Source organism: Bombus fervidus, chromosome 3 (genome assembly GCF_041682495.2).
Source record: "Bombus fervidus isolate BK054 chromosome 3, iyBomFerv1, whole genome shotgun sequence".
NCBI lineage: Eukaryota > Metazoa > Arthropoda > Insecta > Hymenoptera > Apidae > Bombus > Bombus fervidus.
Genome location: NC_091519.1, coordinates 3,817,515 through 3,841,162, shown reverse-complemented (window position 1 = coordinate 3,841,162; position 23,648 = coordinate 3,817,515). Strand labels below are relative to the sequence as shown.

At 38.3% G+C, this 23,648-nt stretch overlaps 4 protein-coding genes across 7 annotated transcripts in view; 2 read left to right on the top strand and 2 right to left on the bottom strand.

The window, feature by feature from the left end:
- LOC139985476 (protein tramtrack, alpha isoform-like) overlaps positions 1 to 5,957 on the top strand; it is a 45,355-nt gene extending 39,398 nt beyond the window's left edge. For 2 of the 3 annotated variants that reach the window (XM_071999940.1, XM_071999941.1), the window contains exon 7: positions 469 to 5,957. In XM_071999940.1, the coding sequence (XP_071856041.1) occupies positions 469 to 621 (153 nt within the window). In that variant the 3' untranslated portion in view covers positions 622 to 5,957. The remainder of the gene's footprint in view (positions 1 to 468) is intronic. The other variant, XR_011799419.1, reaches the window with a different exon arrangement.
- Positions 5,958 to 6,267: 310 nt separating this feature from the next.
- Positions 6,268 to 11,225, top strand: Fz (frizzled class receptor). The gene is made up of 3 exons (XM_071999942.1): positions 6,268 to 7,278; positions 7,573 to 7,952; positions 8,035 to 11,225. Exons 1-3 carry the CDS (start codon positions 6,479 to 6,481, stop codon positions 8,571 to 8,573), a joined length of 1,719 nt encoding a protein of 572 aa, XP_071856043.1. The 5' UTR covers positions 6,268 to 6,478; the 3' UTR covers positions 8,574 to 11,225.
- Positions 9,918 to 12,563, bottom strand: LOC139985479 (uncharacterized). The gene is made up of 6 exons (XM_071999943.1): positions 12,339 to 12,563; positions 12,193 to 12,253; positions 12,004 to 12,101; positions 10,965 to 11,471; positions 10,485 to 10,740; positions 9,918 to 10,269 (listed from the first exon to the last, which is right to left on the bottom strand). The coding sequence occupies exons 3-6, from the start codon at positions 12,065 to 12,067 to the stop codon at positions 10,038 to 10,040; spliced, it is 1,059 nt and encodes a 352-aa protein (XP_071856044.1). The 5' UTR covers positions 12,068 to 12,101; positions 12,193 to 12,253; positions 12,339 to 12,563; the 3' UTR covers positions 9,918 to 10,037.
- Positions 12,564 to 14,423: 1,860 nt separating this feature from the next.
- LOC139986022 (synaptic vesicle glycoprotein 2A) lies at positions 14,424 to 18,630 on the bottom strand. 2 transcript variants are annotated; one of them, XR_011799543.1, is made up of 12 exons: positions 17,768 to 18,630; positions 17,610 to 17,666; positions 17,355 to 17,516; positions 17,116 to 17,278; positions 16,876 to 16,997; positions 16,552 to 16,790; positions 16,022 to 16,182; positions 15,779 to 15,953; positions 15,555 to 15,672; positions 15,203 to 15,313; positions 14,888 to 15,015; positions 14,424 to 14,809 (listed from the first exon to the last, which is right to left on the bottom strand). XR_011799543.1 is itself a non-coding variant. In XM_072001028.1 (12 exons), the coding sequence occupies exons 1-12, from the start codon at positions 17,811 to 17,813 to the stop codon at positions 14,733 to 14,735; spliced, it is 1,608 nt and encodes a 535-aa protein (XP_071857129.1). In that variant the 5' UTR covers positions 17,814 to 18,626; the 3' UTR covers positions 14,424 to 14,732. The 2 variants fall into 2 exon arrangements, 1 of the variants encoding a protein (XP_071857129.1); XM_072001028.1 differs by having other exon boundaries at positions 15,154 to 15,313; positions 17,768 to 18,626.
- Positions 18,631 to 23,648: the final 5,018 nt, after the last annotated feature.

Genomic DNA, 23,648 nt, shown 5'->3' with positions numbered 1-23,648 from the left:
CATTTCGAAAAAAAAAAAAAAAACTGCAGTTTGCCTGTGTATTTATTAAGGCTGATTCAGATATCAGTTTTCGTCAATTCCAGTGAAATTTAGTGGGATACTATTTATATCTCTCCCATCCAAAGAATTTTACAATGGCTAAATTATGTCGAGGCTGATGGTCTAGACGATTTGGAGAATAGGAGGATGAAAAAGTATTTTAAATACTGTCACGCCACAAAATTTGTTTGAAATTGGCGAGGACCATATCAGAGAAAGCCCTGTATGTATAGTAAGAAGTAGAGTTAGATGTCTGTCAGTAGCCGATCAAAAGCACCAAGCATGCGAAAACGAAGAAAAGCTTTCGATATGACACTCCGGTTTGCGCGTGTTTGCCTGTCTGCTTGTTTCGCTCGCGAGTTCTTCGTTCGATCAATCGGATCACAGTCGAAAGAGTAAGGGCAAAAATTGTGAAATTTGCCCCAACAGGTCGCAAAAGGACCGGATTGGGAGAAACAGAGGGAAAGGGAAGAGAAGCTGGTGGCAGAAATAATCGATCGGGTGAGGAAGGAGTGCGAAGCTCAGGGTGAAACGGTAACAAGACGAGGCTACTCCAGGCGATCCACCGCGATGAAGAGCTAAGGAATGGATAAAGAAACGGATAAAGGGAAATATTGTGCCATATCATCGTCGTACGATGTCTTCTTCGTGATACGGCTCGAAGAGCATTGATCGCAGATCGTTCCCTACCCACGTTCGATCTCTCCGCGTGTTTTAGCCGGTCATGAGCCAACTCTGTACTTTAATTAAGCGATTAAGACACTCGTGTTTAGAGACGTTACTAAGATCAAATTAGGATTAGGTGTTTACGTCGGCGTTTTATGCTCAATCGTTATGTAAAAAGAATATCGTAAATCGATTTTCACTGCGACGATAGGATGTGATCTGTCGATTTGTACGAGAGGTCACTGATAGAAGTAATCTCCTCGTTTGTAAAATTTATACATAGCTAAGATAAATTTCTTCCTCGGAATAAAAATATTTTTCAAACTTTAAAACGAGTATTTTAGATAAAATTTTACTTTGAGTAAAATAAAATCACGCGTTTTTAAATCCATAGTTTAATTTTATATGATTTCATCTACGAAGTGTATCTACGCATTTAAGAATTGATTTCTTAAATTCGGTAATTCGAACTTTATCGTCGCATGCGATTCAGTGCAACATAGTACACAAAATGCGTACAAATTTCTATCGCTTTTCGTTCAGAAACGCCAAAATGAGGATATTACTTGTCAGTCATCGTCCGTATTTATCGATATTCTGGCTTGACGACATTCAAGTCAGATTGTTGTCTCACGAAATCGTCGTACGATCGATCTATGTTCTGTCGCATGCATACATGCAGCGTAACGGCGGATACGCGTTTTAACGGTGATGGAGAGACGGGCGTTGGCAAAAATGACAGGATCGATGATTATGATCTTCGATCGCCGAAACGAGGACTACAAAGCTATCTAGTCATAATACACGCGCGGCCGCGTATATTTTTTTCATATCCTAAACGACCGCGCGTTGATACACAATAACAAAACGTATTTATCGGTTCGTACGCGCGATTCGAAACTATTGAAACACGGGGCCTGGAAGTCGCGTCCATGGCTGCTGAGTCCCTATAAGCGGAATGAATGGAGCGTATACGCTGTTCTCCTCGTTAAAATTCTCGATCGTTGCTCCATATCGTTCCTTTGATCTCGATGGGTTCCGCGGATCTTAATCGCAGCGATACACGAACAAAAACGCGAAAGTATATCCAATATGTAGCAAAGAAAAACGGTATTTTGCGTCGCTCATTGTTGCGACAGTGTTTATCGCTTTGTTCGATCCTGTCTTAGTAATGCCGGTTGTTGGAATTTTTTATTTTTGTTCAAATTCTTGAATAGTTTTATACTTATAGTTAGGATGTGTCTCAGAACAGTTTAATTTTCTGAGGCGAGACAAACAATTGGAAAACGAATAAGGAGACCCTGAAATTAAATGGGACAGAAATTGAATAATCCTTTACCTTTTATACTAACAGTTTTAAACGATAAAGATATTTATTCTTTGAATAAAAGATCGACATTACTAATATAAGATCAGCGCGATCGTAATTAATTAACGCGAGATGAATTGCGATTTGAACCTGAGAAGCTCTGTCGATGGGAATCCAGTGCCAAATATATATCTTCCCAGGCGTACGATATATCTCGTTGCGTATAGAAAAAATATACGAAATGTTCACTACGATACGCGATGAGAGCGATCGTTTGCTCAAAAGTGCAACTGTACTACTAAATTCCTTCAGTTTCATTCGTTACTCATTTTGTTATATTCGACGTGTGCAGGTATCGCGTGTTATATCGTGATCCGCGTAACCAAATAAGTACCTTTTTCCGTGAAACGGACACACAATGGCTGTGTGCGTGAACGTCACGCGTGAAATTCATAGAAATTATATCGGTATACGGGTATTGATACGTATAGATTACCGTGAATGACGTTCACGAAGCTACCATCCGGGAATAAAATTGAATGTACATTTCCAAGACAAACTGATCTTCAAAACTATGTTTTATAGTGTGCTCAATACGAAATTTTATTCCGTATAATTTCTCATTATTTCGGCATAAGTTTCTGGTGCTTAACTCACTCGAGGTAACTATAAATCATCTTTCCTTAGGAAGTACTAAATCCTTTTACAAGAGCCACAAGTAGCTGTTAAATTATTTTTTAGAAAATTGCCATAAATTTCAAATCTAAGAGACTTTCGAATATAGATAAATATTAATCATGAAAGATTTTTATTAGTTTTGAGAGATTTGAGAATTTTGAATTAATGTGTTGAAGGCACGATTCAGAGAGTGGCCTAGTTACTGTTGCCACCATAAAACTTTATTGCTGAAACGATAGTGGAGAACATTGTATATAGCGATAAAAATTGCTTTATAGCGACAATATCAAGATACGAAGGTCACTGTTAGTTCTTTGGATAAAATGATATGTTACTTAATATGGTAAATGCTCTTTAGAGGAATGCAAACACTAACAAGTTCATTATAGCTACACTAAAAGGATTTAAAACGGCCTTCAATAACCATATTCAAACGTCTTTATATTCGTTTAGAGATTTTTCAACATATATTTCGTACACATATGAAAAATACATTGTTTAATACAAACAAAGAAAGATGTGTATCGTTATAGGAAATATTTGTTAATCAAACTTTTCTTTAGCTTCTAAAATTATACAAGTATTGGGTGACAGTTGCCAGGCCACCTTGGGTCACACAAAGAATCTTTCTCTTTATCTTAATTTACAACAATTATCTACTTAAAATTTGATCCAAAGTATATAACAAGTATATTTACATAAGGATTTTATTTCTTATCCATCTTAAATATATTGCCTAAACTATAAAATTATGCCAACAAGAGCATAAATCTTAAGCCTAACATTGGCTTAAAGTTTGATTATAAAATCTAGTTATAAATTAACACTTGATATTCATATTTGGAGAACCATAAAATTATTGATTGTAAATAGAAATATTTTACGGATACATTATTCCTGCATGTAATTCGTTTTTCATCGTGTACAAAATTACGCGATGCGATATACACGCACCTGACACACTCGGACACGTTAATTGGGCACGGATTAGTGTCGCTAGAAGAACGGTAGATAGAATGATAGATAGATGAAAATATATCTACACGTACGCGAAGTACGAATAAATATAATATAATGCGCACTGGCGATAATTTACGCAAGAGCATTATATATATTAATCTTGCTGAATATTCCAAGAAAGTCTGTCCATTTTTTCGAATGTCTCGAAAGTATTTTAATCTCTATTTACTTGTTGCGTGTCATACGGCGCAACGGCAGAAGAATGAATTGCATTTCACTCGAAGTTTTAAACACACGATTACACTTTAGAGTAGACCGTGCGTGGACACATAAACACGTACGTAAACTGACTAGTAGTTAAGTTCGGTGCTAATCAAGAAACGTGTATTAATTATACACACAATTTTATTATAAAGACGATCGCATCAATTATGTTTTTTCGGGGCGAGTGAACAGGCTTAACTCTTTGGAGGAGAAATGTAAATTTATCTAGCCACGCCAAAAATCCAAGATCAATGGCATATATGCTTCGCATGTATAACATAACCTCCAAAGAGCTAATCACGAAAGAGGCAACTCTCTTCTGCATTGCGCGCGGATTTTGCACGTAATTATGTACAGGCGCGTATTTGCCAGCGAATCTCTGACCGTATACCACAATTCTAATCCTATATGTGCATAACGAGATTTGCGTGCACACTACGACGTGATTGTGTACGAGCAGAGGATAATCGACTTCTGTCGAGGTAAAAACACGAGGCACGAGCCACTTTTCGTCTTCCTTTCAGGTTCAGGATAATACATTCGTATACTTCTAAGTAGGTATATTACTGGATGTGTTTTAAAGAAAACGTTTATTTGAATATAATTACGTATCCCTAACTGATCTACCAGACGCTTATAATTTGTTACGAGTGTTTAATTAATCATAACCTTTAACGAGTTAATGGATCAGCTAGGTAATATACAAGGCGTAAAAGTTAATATATATTTGCGGGTACTCGAGAAGAAAGACTTTAAGCATTACAGCAGTAATAACAGTGATTTCACGTTTCTGGGACGTCTTAAGATAAAAAGCGCGCAGGTCGTGCCATAATTTAATGAACGTTTGTCTCATAATCTTAGTGCGTCCCATTGCGAGTGAGAAATACAAATAAATCATTCAGAGTTCAAAGGAAAGTGAGACTCTTAGATGTCTCACAGTACACTTTGCGAAGCACCTCGTATTTTGTGCCAATCATAACGTTTTAAGCCGCCCAAAGATCTTTAGATCTTCCCGCTTGTACAGCTGTTCTATACATATATGTATTCCAAAGGAAAAGAAGAATAATAGGTCCAACGAACGTATACGATCCATTTGAGAATTAACTTCGGTAATAAAAATTGAAGGGGTATAGCATTTAATATAGATATGTGTATATGATATTACGCAAACCAGTTTTATGCACTTCACTAAATAATTTTACTTTCCTTGTCTACCCTCGCTATAAAAATTTCAAACCTATTATTATCAATCGTCTTCCTCATTATTATGTTGTTTTATACGCGATAAATCGTGGCATTAATACAGATATGTATATGTATATGTATATTATAGTCGATAGGTATTTATGTATAAATGATTTGTAGTTGGTTCCCTCGAGCAGAGTGTAAGTGGTAACCAAAGTGACCTTTTTCTTCTTAATAGGGATGCGTGTTAGAAAAAGGAACGTTGATTTCGATCGGAAGGATCAGTAGGTGCGACAGGCAAAAACAGGCGGAGTTCATTCGATCGTTCCGTCAGATCGTGTTTTCTTTAATAACAGGCTTCTCCTTCGTTTTATGCCACAGAATGGTTATTAATACCGTTGAAATTGCAAGAAGACGAAAAAGTGGCTTCCTCGACATATTGCAATCTTCCGTATTGAATCTTAAGTGTTACTAACCGTAAGATCGTAAGGCTGACCTCCTATGTCTAATGTGACGATTCAAGTTGAGAATATTCCGAGGAGATAAATTATTTATTTGTTTACGATAACGAGGCCGTTTGTGAATCGTATTTCGGGTAATTCGTATAGACTCGAAAAACTACCATTACAGTATGCAGTGATGATGACCGCCCGAAGGTGCGACCCCGTCTGAAAGTGCACGAATTCCACGAGTACGTATGTACTATATAATTAAAACAGAAAATATAATAATGACAACCATAGTACTTACGACAACGCTAATCATCTGCGATGAATAAACATTACAACTAACGAAATCGAACGTATTGTGCATTGTATGTCGGGAAAGAAATAAAATCAAAATGAATCGATTGACATCGAGTCTTCTCATTTATGTAACCTCTACCTTTAATAAAGACATTGTAATATTAACTAAAGTATAATCATTTACTGATTATTTTTACTTTTTTTGTTTAGATTTAGATTATATTTATATTTATTTACACATAGATATATTACGCATAATTTATGGTTTAAAAACTATTATTTTACCTTTGAAGGTATAGATAGAGATTTTTCGAATGTTCTGCTAATTTGAAGAATGCGCAGTGTTTGGACGTATTTTCCACAGATGGCGGTAGTATCGTTCATAAATTTCAGATAAGTTTCCTTGCTATCAGAACGTATTCACCGTGTTCTGTTTACAGTACTGCGGTCGCGTCCATCATCATCACTACGTACTAGGTACGTTCGTTCCCCTGCTCCTACCGTTCAGTATTATTATGTCTCGCACGATTCGTTGGTAATGTCCAAAGGCGTGGTGCATTCGCGTATTTTCGAAAGCTACTTCGCGTGACGATTGATCTCGGAAGTGGCGGACGACCAACGATACGCAACAATGATTCCGTGTTACGCGACGATCTATGTTCTTTCAGTGGCCGTATTCAGTGTCAATGCTTTTCATGCGAAAGATCCGTTGGCGCATCACGGAAGATGTGAACCGATCACGATCAACCTATGCATGAATATTCCGTACAATGAAACGATTATGCCAAATCTAATGAACCATCAAAAGCAAGAAGATGCTGGCCAAGAAGTTCATCAATTCGCACCCTTGGTCAAGATGAAGTGCAGCCCTGATCTTCGTTTCTTCTTGTGCACGGTGTACGCGCCTGTATGCACTATCATTGACAGAGCAATACCTCCTTGCAGATCGTTATGCGAGAGTGCTCGAACAGGGTGTGAACGATTGATGAACAGTTTCGGCTTCGCGTGGCCGGATAATCTCGATTGTTCCAAGTTACCCGAAAACGGCGGTCCTGAATTATGCGTGGGTCACAACGAGACCACACCGCCTGAACCCTCGCCACCGGTTTATACGCCACCTCTTATGCCTGTACCTGAATTTCAACCGTCCTGGACCGGAGGACCAAAACCGTACGGTAGCGGATTTATGCTCGGTGCCAGGGATTTTGGTTTTGTTTGTCCAATGCAGTTCAAGGTCCCGCATGAACTTGGTTACTCGCTGAAGGTCGGCGACAAAGTTGAGCTTAATTGCGGCGCTCCTTGTGATGGAATGTTTTTCACCGAAAGGGAACGACGATTTTCAAGGATCTGGGTTGGCACTTGGGCCTCCGTTTGTGCAGCTTCTTGCTTTTTCACTTTCCTGACATTTCTCATTGACACAGATAGGTTCAGGTAATTGTATTCATATTTATTTATAATAGGTAATTTAATTAGAGTCATTAGTTAAAAGCACAGTCTTTTAATTCACAACTTGCAATTATGAATATAAATGCTTGCCTATACATGGTTGTTTGTATTATATTGTATGCCTTTATGAGATATATATTATAGTAAATTTTATTACAATACAAAAAGTATAAAATTCTCGTACTAACATGATGTACACTTGTATAACTTTCCTTGAATATATTAGTTAAAATATGTAATAATGTTATATTATATTATGCACATTACATTTATGTGTAGGTATCCTGAAAGGCCAATTATTTTTTTGTCAGTATGTTACCTTATGGTAGCATTGGCATATGTGATTGGTTGGGCAGCTGGCAATTCCATTGCTTGCAGAGATCCTTTTCCACCTCCTTTAGATATGAGAATTCAAATGGCATCAACAATATCCCAAGGTACCAAGCATGAATTGTGTACAGTACTTTTCATGGTGCTTTACTTTTTTGGGATGGCATCCAGTATCTGGTGGGTCATCTTAACATTGACATGGTTCCTAGCTGCTGGGTTAAAATGGGGTCACGAAGCAATAGAAGCTAATTCACAGTATTTTCATTTAGCAGCTTGGGCTGCTCCAGCAATAAAAACAGTTACTATCCTTGCATTGGGAAAGGTAGAAGGTAAATAATCTAAAACGCGAGAAGAAATTATTTTTAATATAATTCATGTACTTATTATGAATGTATTACTTTATTTTTATAGGAGATATATTGTCTGGTGTTTGTTATGTGGGCCTCTGGAATGTTGAGGCTCTACGTGGGTTTGTTTTGGCACCATTATGCGTTTATCTAATCCTTGGAACTGCCTTCTTATTGGCCGGATTTGTTTCTCTTTTCCGTATACGTACTGTTATGAAGCACGATGGTACAAAGACTGACAAACTAGAAAAATTAATGATACGCATTGGCATATTTTCTGTGTTATACATAGTTCCTGCCTTGATTGTCATTGCTTGCTTATTTTATGAGCAAGCATATTTTGACCAGTGGATGTTGACTTGGAACATGGAGATGTGTTCAAGGCCTGGACCACAATCTTTATATTCGATGCCGTGCCCAGTTGGAGAGCGTACCCGCGATGTTGGGAGACGGCCAGAATTTGAGGTTTTCATGATAAAATATTTAATGGCTATGATTGTTGGTATAACAAGTAGCTTTTGGGTGTGGTCAAGTAAAACACTGACTAGTTGGCGACAATTTTTCAATCACATACAAGGACGTCGTGCTGAGGCGTACGTTTAAAGACTTGACTAGTTTTACACAACAAAAATGGAAAAATTTTGCCTTTCTAATTGAATATCACGCTCAATTAATACATAATCAAATTAAAGTGGAAAAATATACATTTTGTTGCATCTGAAATTATTCAATTTATATAATGTAATGTTAATAAATTTAATTTAGTATGAAGAGATCCGAATGATGCATTCGATGAAATATGCATTTTTATATTATTTTTCTATCTTATCAGTGCATTATAAAGAGTAACAAAAATTATACAAATGTACTGTGCCAAAATATTTTTTTATCGAGATGATTGTATGCTTCTTTAAGATATTTGTGAATCTTTCTATTGTATTTTTATGAGAGTTGCATAAGGTCTGTATAAAATGTTAGAACTAATCATTGCTTAGTTTACAAGTATTATTAGATGATTTTTGCATCATATTTTAAGTAATAAATTCTTCCTGTTTGCATTAATAGAACTCATAACTCATCACAACGGAATAGCTCGTCATTTAAATCGTTTATAAATGCTCTGCAGAAAATGTGTTCAATGTTTATAAGTGTACTGTTCTAATATGCATAAAAAACAATGGATACTATTATGTGTCATTGTAGCTTCAAACCTCCCTTTTTAGGTTTGATCAATAAATTGAGAACAATTACGCTTATTAAGCTCCCGAACAACTTTTATACTTTAAGGAAACAGTTTGAGAAACATTTTTCAATATTTAATTAAGACCTGCAAAAATATTCAAAACTTTTCTACTCTTAACATTGAGCAATTTTATCAACGATCTTAAATTCCTTTTCTGTTATTGCATTTAAAAAAAGTTTGCCATTGTAGAAAACAATTGAGGCAAGCATAACTTTGAAATATATAAAATTACATAAATTGTAAGATGTGTATTACTCTAGGTTAACTGCATTGTATATATACTTACATACGTTAATTTTACTATGTACTATAATATATTTTTCAAAAGTTATGTACATAAACATGTTTGCCAAGTGATTGGCATTTTCGTATGTTTCCTATGCGTAATCAAATCTCGAAGGGTTCGATAACTGCGAGCCGAATAGAAAAAACGCAGTAAAGATTTGCGTATCGAACGCAATTATTGTTCCAATATAACTGATCAATTCGTCCATTGAAACTGCCGAGCTTTTGTGTATGTCATGTATTTACGGCGATTAATAAAAGAAAAACTTACTAGTAAAAATATTGTAACTACAACTGCCGTACTTATAGTAGATGCGCAAAGTATCATATATGAAATATACGTGACGTTGTGTAAAGTAATTACAACTATTATATTCTTTATATAATAAACCTGAATATATATACATAAAAACAAATGGTTTATATGTGTATGTAAGTTTATTTAATCAATTTGGTTTATAAATATTTAATTACAAGATATACATATGTGCAAATTATACAGTATCAAGCAATTAATTATTATAATCAATCACTGAATATTATTGCTGCTTATTTTTTTCTATATTTTTTGGAGGTTTAAGAAGTCCTATTCTTCTTAAATACTTTACAAGAAATGGTGCTACACTTGCCGTTATTGGAAACCGAATAGGTGCCATGAGTTTATGAAAACCATACGCAACCAAGAAAGTTGACGTATTACCAATGACACCATTTATTTGGTCATCTTCTATGTTAAATATAAAGTGAATGATAGGTTTTAAATCTATACCTCTGAAATCAATATTTCTATAATCAATGCATGAAATTATTTTAAATGCGAGTAATATATAAATTCTATCTTTTCAGTATTTATTTCTCGAATAACTTTAATTTTTATGTTTTATTAGAAGAGAAACCGAATAACATTCTGTAGAATTAAAACTTTAAAAAGTGTCAACGCAAAAGAAGCTTATATGTAAAAAAAAGTAGATTATGCAAAAACGAACCTAATTACGGCTACATAACAAGCACCAAGAGATACCAGAGAAAGCGCTACATGAAATATGACAACAGTAGTCCCATATTGCTTTACTATTATTTTAAATTTTTCTTTCTTGGATAAATGCGTTATAGGCGTAACCACCTGCTGTTTTCCATCATTTAATAAATTATTTGGCGGTTGAGATGCTTTTGTTGAATATCCCATATTATAGATGTATTTTGGCTTAAAAAGTGAATTTTCTGTGACACGGCTTGTTAGACCTGAGTAACAGATTACAATTTCTACACTATTTTCCTCGTCAATAAGAACTTTATAATAATTACTGATAAAAGCTTACTACTAAAATACATTTTGTAAAAAATATTTTCTATTTATGTAATTCCTACACCACATGCAGAAGTTTTGATTTAGACTACCAATATTCTAATAAAAAATATCATGGAAGATCATTGAGAAAATTTGGCTTCATGGTATTCTTACTAACTACTTTTGTTCAGTTTTAGTTGAGGTAAACGAGTGCTTCGATAATGAGATTTCTGCATATCCTCGGCGATGTATTTCCCGTCTCTCGCCCATTGACCGCCTGGCATGTTCAAATGCGTTGACTTTCCATTGGAGCAAAATGGTTTCGGGACGTTGCTTTGCATCGATCCATTTAAACTAACTGCTCCAAAACAATCGTACGAATCTACATGTGTATCACTGGAGTTTTCCAAACCATTTGAACGTTCTGTTGGTTTTGATAGTTGTTGCGAAAAAAATGATCTACAATCACTCTTCCCATATAATAGTACCGGTGCAGCGATGTCTCGTGCCCTTTCAGGTGTAAATCGCCCGGTCTCATTAGCAAATATTTCGGAGACGTTTGTAGGAAGCGATAGAGTAGGGGGATCGGGATACTGACGGACACTTGTGAAGTGAAGATTTTTCATGCGATTTTGATGAACGGCTGCATACCGGATACACTGCATTTTGCCTACCGATGTATTTGCTGAAAAAATTGTCATCAAAAGAAATCAGATAAAAAATGACAGTGTAATGAAAAAAAAAAGAAATAAAAAAAATTGTAAGAAATCTGACAAGTAGTTAAAATATTGTTTTTTATAATTTTTATCGTTATATATATATTAAACTGTTTTCACGCATCAAACTTCAGTTCGTTGTTAATTATCATGCAACTGATAGAATGGAACAGTCATTGTGAAGATGTTTATCATTATTATTGTTTCTGATGAAATGTATGGTTGCAGTATAATATAATTACAGCAATAATGTAACATATATACATATAATTTAATACAGGTAACAATATTTTTCTATTAACATAATCGATATTACTTGTTTATTTAATTAATTTAAATGTATAAGAAATAAAAATAACATAGAGACATCGGTTTCAATCTGCCATTTCATAATAATACGAAATGTTATGAGAGCATTATTTAATTTAATTGATTTCAATTTTTATAGATAGTAGTAACAGATATAAACTCGTACATAAAAGTAAATTATAAACTTCATACCTGTATGCGAAACCTGTGATAAACTTGTCGATAAATAGGAGTTACTGATACGGGATAATGCCATCTTAAAACCTTTAGAGCACTTGTAAGCAGTGGTTCTGTTGATATATCACACAACACTATTTTATATACATATAGAAACTAATGTATAAACATATGCCTGTTGAAATATATAAAAGATAATCTTACAATGCAATCTCGATGGAACTGCTTAACCTAAGGATAATTCAGCGTTTATATTTCTCTAGCTCTGCAGTATAACACACATTTATAGTCTTCTCGAATATTCATTGGTTTCTTAAGAAAATTCAATAATACGAAAACGTCATACAAACCGGTTAATACTTTCTCTCTCTCTCTATATATATATAATAACACTGAGAGACACGTTATAAACTATTGATGTATATATTAACTAATAGCCATTTTTACTAGTTATTGCTTTTATTTTACTCCTGCGTACATAGTACACCTCACGCCCTCTGTCATTCGTATGTGTGTTTAGAACCAGAGTTGGTATTGACATTGACAGGTATTGATTATCATGTGTTATCAGTAATGTTAATAAAAATTGACAATGATTGAAAGTAAACAAAAAAGTATCGTCGTGATTAAGTTTTATTGATAACCGAAAACAATTTTCGGTATTAATACTAATTACCAGCAATCAGAAGAACTGATCATTTGATCATGAATTTGATCATTTGTCATCATTGGTTATTTGTAATTAAAATTGTGTAAATTAAGCTATTAATTCTTACACTACAAATTTTAATATTTTTATAACTATTATGATATTCGGTTTTTGTTATGAACAACGTACAAAATAGGCTATCACCATCATCACCATTGACCAACGACAGAAGAATAATATACAAAATATACATAGAACAGATTTAGCACCTTATAGAACTTTGCATCGCATGTTCTGAAATACCGATCGTACAATATATTTGAGATTTCATTGTGCCATCTACGATTTAGAGCGGTGAATATTGGAATTATCATTATTGTAATATTATTCTATGCTGAAGCGATAAAGTTGGGAATGACAATAGAATGACAAGAGAACTTTAGAGCTTCTAAAATTATGACACAAAAATACATTGAATGATATACAGTGATCAATGGAAAGTTCGCAAATGGTCCTTGGTAAGAAAGATTGCAAAATAAATAGATGGAGTTCATATAAATAGATTTCTTAGAGATACTAAATATAATTCCTAAACTCGCTAGCTCCAAGTTGTGATCTTCAAGGTCCCTATTTCAATGTATCGGTATGAAATCCAATCGCATGTATCGTAAAGTCTTATCCGAACGTGGTATTTATCTCGCCTGTATCACAGTTAAATATCTTGATTTGCTACATTTGGAGAAACAATAAGATTCTTGGAAGCAATCAATATTTTGGTGGTTAGTATCAATATTGAAGTTTATATACATATTTATGTATACTGTTAAAACGTGTTTAAACAAAGACGCTAATGACAGGTTCTAATGTTTCGATCGTTTATGCTTGTACATTAATTATCGTCGTTCCCTCGACCAGTTTTAAAGAATGTTACACGTTTGAAAAATGTATAATGTTTGCGTTTGTTTTGCATATATCATAGAAACTTGATTTTGTATACATATTCTAATATGGGCGTGTGCATTCTGGACGCGTAGGATCTCAAATGAATAAAACGACTGCTAATGTGCATATGGTGTAAAAAGGCTAAATAACGTAGCGATGTGTTAAAAAATTAACTTGTATGGAATTTTACTTCTAGTACAAGAAGACGTTCCACTCGTACTATTATTTCCATAGTTCTTGTTGAATTATGTGAAATTTGTTGCGAGGACTGAAACGCTTTACCTTTTACATTTAACACTGGCGCAAGGTTAGGTGCGCCGCTGAACGTAACTTTCGATTCCGATAAAACGACTTGCTTTGCTCAACAATACATCGTACTTTAATAATGTGCATCATTTATCGTTATAATCGCATTATCAACATTCCGTTAGTCTGACGTTAATTAGATTTCACCTTGATGCTGTTTTCGTGACATTTATCAAATTGCAAAATAGAAAAGTTCGTTTACGCGGCAACTCTAAGAACGACGTTTTAGCATGCGACATCGCTGCGATAATATGTCTTTGCAGTTGCTAATAGGAAAACAAAGAGAGAAATATGGTCGTAGCGGGATCGCACGGTAAAATGTCGCTCGTGTGCATTAAGTCTTACTTTGCACATCGAAGTTTCGCGAAATGAATCATCGATGGATTTTTCATCTTTTGCGGAAATCAATCTCTTGAAGGCTAATTTACTTACGTTTTAGCGTGTTATTACATTTGGTCGGTACGACGTACGAGAAAGTTTTTTACGTTAACGTCAACGGTTGGACGTTTAAGGAATTTTGATATGAGAAATGGAATCATGAAATTAGAAACTATGCCTTTTAATCCAATTAGAAAAATACTATATTTACAGTAATTCGATACTCGGATAGAAGTAACATAAAAATCGTTCGATTTGCATGTGAAACGTGGATAGAAAAATGCGATCTGCCCTGGCTCCGAATGAAACTCCGAAACGCATTGCAAAAATATCACAGTTGCACACAGATAAAAAGCATTCTCTTCAGCATGGCTCTTTTCCACATTACGCTAAACATGACAAGTTACGGAAATCTGCGTTATTTCCTTTCGTTTCGCTTCGTTTCGAGTTTCGTCCGGTCGCTAACGGGTTACGCGTTGGACATGGAATGATTTTTCTCCAACATCTTAACAGGCCTTGGATGGAAGAAAGACAGGCAAAAGCAGACTAAACAAAGAAGATGAGCAAGTTAGAAGATAGTGACATATGTATGTAGCGTTGCTCTCGATTTCCCTACTCACTTACCGAGTAATAAACAGCCCATTCCCATGAACCCGACCAAACACTCCACGTCCAATAACGCGGAGAAAATAAAATTTCCTAAAACAGCTGCTATGTTCCCAACGGCGATGAGCACGTTCAAACTGGTGGACCTGGATTAAAAATTAGAAAAGGCTGGTTTTTTAATTTTTAAAAAACACAAGTTTCGCGACAATAGACGGAAAGAGAAACGAATCACGTTATAAGGAAGGTATACACGTTCGTCTGGTTATTTGCGACACAAGCATTACCTTAATGGAATAGGAATAACGTCGATGTTCATGGCGGTAACGATATTACCCGTTATTCTTGTCGTCACGATTATAGCGGCTGCCAATGTCAGCATATAGGGAGTTGATTGTGCCCAGTTTATTCCAAAACAGCTTATCACCGATATAAAGAAAGCGGCAACTACAACAGGAACGATTGGTCATCCGACGAGCACAGGGTCCTCTTGTATCGCGGAAATTCGCGACGCCTGAGTAAGACTATAGTTACGGTGGATGCGTTCTGACGAATATGTTAAGACAATCGGACGTAAATAAATTGTTGCGAATATATGATGTTTGTTGTCAGATGTTTCATTCGTTGGTATCATACATTTGTAACCATAGCTTAATGAGTAATTAATTAGCGAAAGAACGGTTCTTACGCATTATTGTTTTCTTTCTAAACTTTGAAGTGTATACCATGCCAGCGAGGAACGAAAACACAACTGCCGAGACTGCGATAATGGAGGAATTTTGGTATACCACCGCTTTGATTTTCCACTGAAAAGTAAATTTGAGAGAGAAAGAGAATTAAGAAGAATTTCTGATTATTCCAATGTTGGGAAACGATCGCGGATCAACAAGCGTTGGCCACGCACTTTCTCACCGTTATGCAAATGTTGTTGAAATCTGGGTAATCTAAGTAATCTCTGGCTGGAACCGACATTCGACGATCCAACATTTCGCGCATGGTCGGCGCTCGGTCCTCGGTCCACCTCTCGTAGTCGAAATTATTCAGAATGGTGAAGAGATGCGGCACCCAAAGTCTCATCGTGTTAAATCTGCGCTTAATAGACGATCGAATCAGGATTTCGCGACGCAACATTCATTTTGGAACCGAAGAACTTACCCCAGCATGCTACCGAATTGGAGAAAATTTAGAAACATAAAGGCTCGCAGATACGGAGAAGAGAATAAAAGTTTGGTGTTGTAACAGGCGAGTCGTATTTTTTCGGAATTCGTTTTAAACACGGAGCCCTGCGACGATGGCCATACGAGTAGCGTTTTAATCTGAAAGGGAAAACAGGAAGCAACGATGCAAGTAATGTTTAGGATTCTAGAGTAAATTATCACCCAGGTATCCACACTGTATCTTTATATCGCGTCTTATAACCATAAAGTCCTCTAAAATCGTACAATTTTTATGATTAAACGATTAGAAACAAATTATGCCATATTTGAAACATCGAAAAGGATAGACGAAATTCACCGAAGAAAGGGGAGACGGTCCGTTTCTGAGATGCAGCATACTACTTAGTAAAATAGTGCAAGTAACGTAAAAATGTCATAGTGCGAGAGACGACGTGTCTCGCGTACGTATCCGAATCTTTGCGACGCGATTAGGTAAAATGGGAAAGATTCGAAAGATTTGAATCTCACCGGAAATGTGTCGGCTGGCTTCCTTCTGTTAATGGAGTACATTCTTTTAAGCAGCATCAGAGCTTCGTCGAGTTTACCGTTCTCTACGAGGAACTTGGGACTCTGAGGCAGCATGCTAGCTGTTACGAGACCGAGAATTGGTACGATCGAGCAGACCAACAAGTAAATCCGCCAAGCGGTGTATCGTTGATTGAACACGTTGATGGTCAACGGCAGAGGAGTGATCAGAAAAGCGAGGACTGAAAAGAAACGGTCGTTTGATCGATGACAGGACCAAGATGGGACGAGAGAAGTAGAAAACCCGGTAGTACACGCATGGCTTACCTGCTGGGATAATGATCGCTACGTTTATAGCGAGGTTTCCCCATCTGGTGAAACTGGCCTTGTAGCTTGGGGAGTGAAATTCAGAAAGATACGTGGCAACCATCGAGAACGGTCCTCCCGCGCTGAAATTCGTACTCTTCGAGTGAATGTACCGAAGCGATGTGTCACACGTGTGTCACGGCACACATGTCGGGTATCGGATATCACAGGATTGTAGAACTGACCAGGGATGATACTCACAGAACACCGTTGAAGAACTTGATGACCAGAAACCCGTAGTAAGAATCGATAGCGGTAGCGAGTAAGTTTAGAATGCAATCCACTAGGAGGCCGAAGATGAACAAATTTCTCATTCCGACATGCGGTGTTAAGTGGTCCCAAAGGAAACTGGTCAACGCCATACCTGTGTGCGTTCGAGATCACATGAATCATGGTATAACAGTATCACGGCAAGTGGCTCCCGACGAGATCGAGATTACCTAGGAACGGGAAGCCGCAAAGAACACCTTTGTCAAAGAAAGTGAGCCTGAGATCGCACTCGGCGGAAGCTATGATGAAGGCGGTCGTGGTGGTATCGAAGATGCCGGTCCACGCGACCGGCAGAGCCCCGAGAAACAGCATCACGTTGAATATACCATAGCCTGTGAACGAGAGGGAAGGAAAGGTACACATACGGGAGTAAAAGACAATTTGAGCCGCGAATCTGTCGCGACCATCGGCACGAGCCCTCTAACCTGTTGCCGATATAGCTTTGTCGACGTCCCCTGTTTCATCCGTGTCATCGGTTTTCACTGAAAATCACGAGAAGCTTGTCGGAAGAGCGAACACGCACAGCAACGCGTTGTCAACACGGAAAACGATCGTATAAACCAAATCCCGTCAAAATTCTTACCGGTTATCGTCGATATTATTCCATTGCTTCCACTATTCGTCACCATTTTATCAATCTTACTGCGCGTCTAAAATAAAACAGGTGGAAGGTCGTGGCGACCCGGGAACCGAGAACCGAGAATCGAGCAAATCGAATCTCGCCGAATTAGACGAATCGAAAACCACCAATCAAACTTTTATACTCAACCGTCACGTTTATGGATTTATTGCCGAATCGAACAATATCCAGCCAGATGTGCAAACGTTTGCACAGATATTGCGAAAGCCAACGAATTCTGTGCGACGACTCTCTTCCGATAGAATCCACAGCACTCTGAACTAGTAAGCGCTTCGTTTACTGGCGAGCATCCCGTTCGCAACGGTGTAACTTGCCAATTAAAACGGGTCAAACGATTCAATTGTTATGGTCCGCTCTGTCGGTCGGCGAGTCCTCGTTTAGCGTCGCGTTAAATCGTCCTCCGATATCGCCGATAGACCATAACGATATCCACGGTGATAATGATGACCGTGCTGCAGCAGTAGCGACGGCTGTTTGATGGCAGAGGCGGCGGCGGCGGTAAACACTTACGAGATTAACTGGCGAATTCGCGTCTCGGATTTTTGCACAAAAACTAAGTTTAGCGGTGATCGTATCACGCTAGACGTAAGTAAGAGTAAGCATCGTCGGTAAGGAATGGGAGAGCGTCGCACTCGGGACGAGCGTTCCTCCCGATCTGAATCGATTTAAGACGATCTTCGACCCTTCGATCCGATGATATCCCACGATAAGATAACCGCACGTGCCAGTAACAACTTATTCTTTAAATACACATCGGCGTGCTTCCAACGTTATCAAGTGAGATGATACTATTGTCCGAAGAAAATCTGACACGAAAGAAACGCGTGTCGTCGGTATCAGTGCAAACAGAACTAATTCGCTCGATCGAATGTTGATTCTTCCGACTAATCAATCGATCGTTGAGTCGCGATAAAAAGAACGCCGAACAAGTTCTCTCGCCTTGCTCTCCCATAATCGACTCGATCCTCGAGATTATTCCGATTACCATTGCAAATGCACGCCAGTCGTTTCGAATGTACGTTCTACGTCTACCTCGCGATCTATCGTCAAGTTATGATTTTCTCACTAGATGTGAAAGTCTCGCGAAAGAACTGGCAACGACGGATCGCTTGGCTCGATCGAGAGGGTTGCTCGTTTGTTTGTTTAAACACCGTGATTCTTATGTTCGGACAGTTTGTTCACCAGCTCAATAGCAATGCGTACATCGTTGATGCAATTTGGTCGCGTCTGAGTTGCGCGAACTTTTGCCAGAGACCTCGAATTTATATTTTGTCACATCACGCGAGAATTCCTCGTGCGTAATCGTGATTGCCGAAATTATTCCCGATATGAGATACTCACAATTGCGCTATAGCATAAGCGCGCTATCTGTTGCGCGTTGCGAGTTGTGTCTCGCGTGCGTACGTATCGTAACCGACAAAGCTGTTCTCCCACTTTACGAGACAGTCTTCATGATCGCGTGACAGGCTTGTGATCAAAGCGCGTCATAATTGCCGTTGAAACTTCGCAGCGCGTGATCGATCCGCGTTAACACGTATAGAACGTATCGAAAAATGGTTCTCGCGAAGATACAGAGCCAGCGAGTTGACCGAATTGGTCGATCGATTTTTTCGGACGAGAAGCCAAGAATTTCCATCGTGTTTTTGGAACGAGTTGAAACGTGGCCGTACACTCGAACCAACCAACTATACATATGTATATTCGAGGCGCTTGCTTCTCAGTACACGCAAATACGAAATCTTCGAGGTTCCCTGGTGTCGCATCCAAAGCTAATGGCACAAAGATAATCCCCTTGGGTAACCCTCTTGGTTCTCGTCTGCTCGTCCCGTTAGTTTCGAAGGTCTTCAAAGCACTAGGTAATTCGCTCCCTCGTTTCCTCCTTGACGAACTCTATGATTCCCGAGATTACGCGCGCTTCTTTCTCCTCTCGATATATCGCGGTTTCCTTGTTCCTTCATTTTCGCGAAATTAACATCCACGAGAGGAGAAAGAAAATCGTGGTTGTGCGCGGCCGTAGCTACGTGCAAGCGTTATTTATTCGGTCCACGTACACTCTTAAAGATAAGGACGCCTAAGCAATAATACCAACAATAGTAACCGACTCTTCGCGGAACGATCGTGTTTCCCTCCCGTTTCCTTCTCATTTTGCGAAAATTTATATCGTTTGGGATCAGTTCTCGCTCTCGTCCTATTATACTTGTACGCCAGTGTACACGCACTTTGTCGGAAGTTCCTTTTTTTAACGTGGAAAGCGTTCGAGTTGGGAATTTTTTGAAACGACCGGTCTGTTAGATTCGCGATTCTCTTTGATACAACGAAGAGAAACGTTAACGTTCGAGAGTTTACGATTCGATTTTTACTAGTCCGTCAAAGCAAAGCGTTATCGAGCAATGCTCGAGATTCGCGTTTCCAATGTCTGTCTTTCGATCCGTGTTTGCAACACGGATCGCTAGGCAAAGTTCCACGACTACTTTTGGTCTTTCCTTATTTTTTCGTCTGGTTTGTCGGTAAAAGCTTTCTCGCTCTTAATGCAATTCAAAATTGGACCATGCCACAGGAGGGTGGGAAGTTGAAGTATCGTTCAAGAATATTTCAGAGACGAGATTGCGATAAAAAGGGCGGGAAGAGCGGAGCTTTCTCGTCGCTTTGTTTCCCGCCGGCAGCGTTAATTAAATTACGCCGAGAAAAAAGAAAGAGTAGAAGAGAGCAAAGTTTAAAACCGGCGTTTTCCTAACCTCGTCCAAACTCGAACATTGCCTCTTCGTTTCGAGATCTCGAGGCAGTTTTTTCAGCCACCAACGAAAATTCCGCATCGATGGCTGTTATCCGGCGAACATATCGGTCACGTGGTATGTAAACTCGACGTCACGGATAAACCGTAAATGCATCCACATTTGCCGTTGCTTCCGCGAAGATCGTTGTTCAAGAATCGTTGGACTCGTACGTGTCTTTCAAACCGCGCTGCTCTTGAACGCGCTACCTGCCGTTTGCATATTTTACGAACCGACCAGATGGTTTCCGTATCTTTCCCTTCCTTCCTATTTTCCACGACTTTCGCGTTATTTTCTTTCGTATTATTTTTTATCGGCGAATTAATCGGAAGTGTACGGAAAGCTTAAGACCATGTTTCTGAAATATCTTTGATATTCGAATAAAAAAGGGAGTAAAAGATAGCAGATTGATCGTATTCTAAATATATTTATTCTAATGCCGAATCTTATATTTACACGAACCTACAATTAAGAAAACTTTGTCGAAAATCAACACGGAATTTCGCACGAAGTGTATTCGATTGGAAAAAAATTTACGGTCGAGGCGGCCACTAGCTGTGCGCATAGAATTAAGAGGAACGCAATAATCCTAAGGAACTGTCATAAAACGAAGCTTTCCGATTTACTTTAAGGCCGTTAATTGGCATAAAATACCTTCGAGTCAAGAGGTTCCTTATGGTTATTGCTCCATCAGGTGAAAAAGTGAGGAAACGTAGGTTTTCCTATTTTTCACAAGATTCCACCCGCAAGCGACCAGTGGTGGTGCGACCACCACCCAGCAAGAGTTTTCCTTTGCGACAACATCGTCACCGAACTTTACTCGTTCAACGACTTTATATCAGGCATCTCTCAAACTTACACATCCGCACCGAGCGTAAGCATCTTGTCTATAAGTTGTTGGAAATACATAATATCTTTGAACTGTTAATCAAGTGTTATAATAATTCAACCATCTCCACTATCCTAAACGAAATAGGGGATCGATCAGGGAATTTACGACTACCGTTGACGCGCTTCCTCGCGATCGCGTCTCTCTGCGAACGGTCAAGAAACAATTATATATGTATTAGTATCGGCTCAAGCAGAGCAGATAACCACATTACTCTTAATGACTAATTGTGGAAGATGTTTTTAGCAAAATGGTGAATAGTATGTCTTTTCACCTTCGTGGCTACTGCAAGACGAACTAATCTTCGCATACCGAGTTTACGGAAACCAAACGATGACCAGACGTACATCGATAATTTCGTGAAAACGTGGATCGGATTGACTATCTGGAAAGGAAGCGAGATCGAGATGGTGCAGACCCAGGACAAGTAGATCGACCAGTTGCGAGCAGTTTCGTATCGTGAAGAAGGCGAAACGAGAATTTTGGGGCGCGCTTCATTTTCGTGCTTGCGATTAATCGTCGAGAAGCTATGCTCTTTCGTAGATCTGGCTGCAACTCGATCGTCTCGGCTTTTCGAAAATGGCACGATAAACATTTAAATGCCGATCGTTCTAGCTGTCTCGCCGATAAGTTTCACGAGTATCGGTCTTGCTTAGCTAAAATATCTAAAACTACGTGGCTCGCAGGGGATGTCGATCGATTTTGCAGAGGGGAGTTCGATACGGTTACGTTTCGCTCGTTTTCGATTCGTGTCACTCGGAAGAGAAACGCTTGCTATGAGAGCGAGTATTGGGAACGGGAGTGGGTTGTGTATCGTGAGACGTTGCGAGGCGATGAGGGTGGTGCGATACAATCCGATACAATTGGAACGGCGAGAGAAAGCTAGAGAGAGGAGAAAGGGAGAGACTAAACTGTCGGCAGACCGTATTTATTCTTGTTGCCTGCAACACGCGGGTTACATTGTACTCTCTAGCTAACTTTCCTAACGATCTCGTGGTTCTGCTCGTGTTTTCCTTAAATACGGCGAAACTCTGAGATAAGCCGAAACCAGTTAAACCTAAGCGTTTCCTTCCCTCCTTTGTTGCCGCTCGGCAGTCGTTTAATGCTTGCGAGAAAACGAAAGGGTTCAAGAAGGAGAACGGGATCTTCGCTTCTGGAAATTCGCTCGTCGAAAAGTAACGATGAATAGGACGAGAAAGGAATAGAAACGGGGAATAAACAACGAGAGGCGCAGTTTGCGAACTTTTGGTTTCCCGTAAATTCTTTTGGTCTTCCTGCTTGTTAAAACAGACGCGGATTGTCTGGTGCATGGTGTTGCAGGAAGTTTACAATTCGAAAAAATGTTAATTGCGTTATAGAGATACGACTAGTGGTTATACAGTGTAACGTTGTAAGTGTCAGAACAACCTATGGGAGACTCGTTTCAAATTCATTACGTCTCGCTCTGTCGCATTATCTGTAAACGATGCCATTAGAGCCGCCATCCGAGCCGAAATAAAGTTATTTCAAGCTGCGATAGAAAGTGCGACCAGTTCGCTGTATACGAAATTTTGACGAAGTTTTAGAGGCGTCGAAATAACGTGTTGCTGCCCGTGCACGTTATAGCGAACAGCCGATGTCCCGTCATAGCTTGCAAATGCTATCGGCGCCCGCGTTAATTAGATACTCGCTCCAATGTCCGATAATTGCGCGACAGTCGGTAACTAGATCGTACTCGTTTGAGAGAACTTTTGTTCGCGGCACATTTGCGTTCGCATTTAATGCATGATAATGACCGATACGCGCTCCATATGTCTTTTACCAATATGTAGGTATACCGTTTTATTTAGCGTTCATGTCACTTTTCTCCCTCCTTTGTTGTGAACTTTTGAAATTTGTGGAACCGTGTTAATTCCATCATGAACATTTGATCGTTCGTGTTAACCGTCTGACATGGAACGAAAAAACAAAGAATATAAAGTAGATAGAAGAACATTCAAATTGTCATAAAAATCGTCTTCTTTAGGTTAATAAATTCTTCGTTTCGTAATCAACTTCAGCACGAAACATTTTTTTATTTAACTATAAAATTAAAATATCGTGGTGATCGACACATAGACCACCCTCTCTAATAGAGGAGGGCGTAGGTTATTTAGTTATTGTAAAAATTATTATTATTGTTGAA

Bases quoted from the DNA above. Each gene is read 5' to 3' on its own strand.
- Fz (XM_071999942.1), top strand. From the start codon at position 6,479: ATGATTCCGTGTTACGCGACGATCTATGTTCTTTCAGTGGCCGTATTC. The intron at 7,279-7,572 runs GTAATTGTATTC...ATTTATGTGTAG, and splicing joins ATTGACACAGATAGGTTCAG to GTATCCTGAAAGGCCAATTA. The intron at 7,953-8,034 runs GTAAATAATCTA...TTATTTTTATAG, and splicing joins TGCATTGGGAAAGGTAGAAG to GAGATATATTGTCTGGTGTT.
- LOC139985479 (XM_071999943.1), bottom strand. From the start codon at position 12,067: ATGGCATTATCCCGTATCAGTAACTCCTATTTATCGACAAGTTTATCA. The intron at 10,741-10,964 runs GTTAGTAAGAAT...TCTGTTACTCAG, and splicing joins ACTAAAACTGAACAAAAGTA to GTCTAACAAGCCGTGTCACA. The intron at 10,270-10,484 runs GTTCGTTTTTGC...TATTGATTTCAG, and splicing joins TGTTATGTAGCCGTAATTAG to AGGTATAGATTTAAAACCTA.
- LOC139986022 (XM_072001028.1), bottom strand. From the start codon at position 17,813: ATGGTGACGAATAGTGGAAGCAATGGAATAATATCGACGATAACCG. The intron at 17,667-17,767 runs GTAAGAATTTTG...CGTGATTTTCAG, and splicing joins AATAATATCGACGATAACCG to TGAAAACCGATGACACGGAT. The intron at 14,810-14,887 runs GTAAGTGAGTAG...TTCTTTGTTTAG, and splicing joins AATGGGCTGTTTATTACTCG to TCTGCTTTTGCCTGTCTTTC.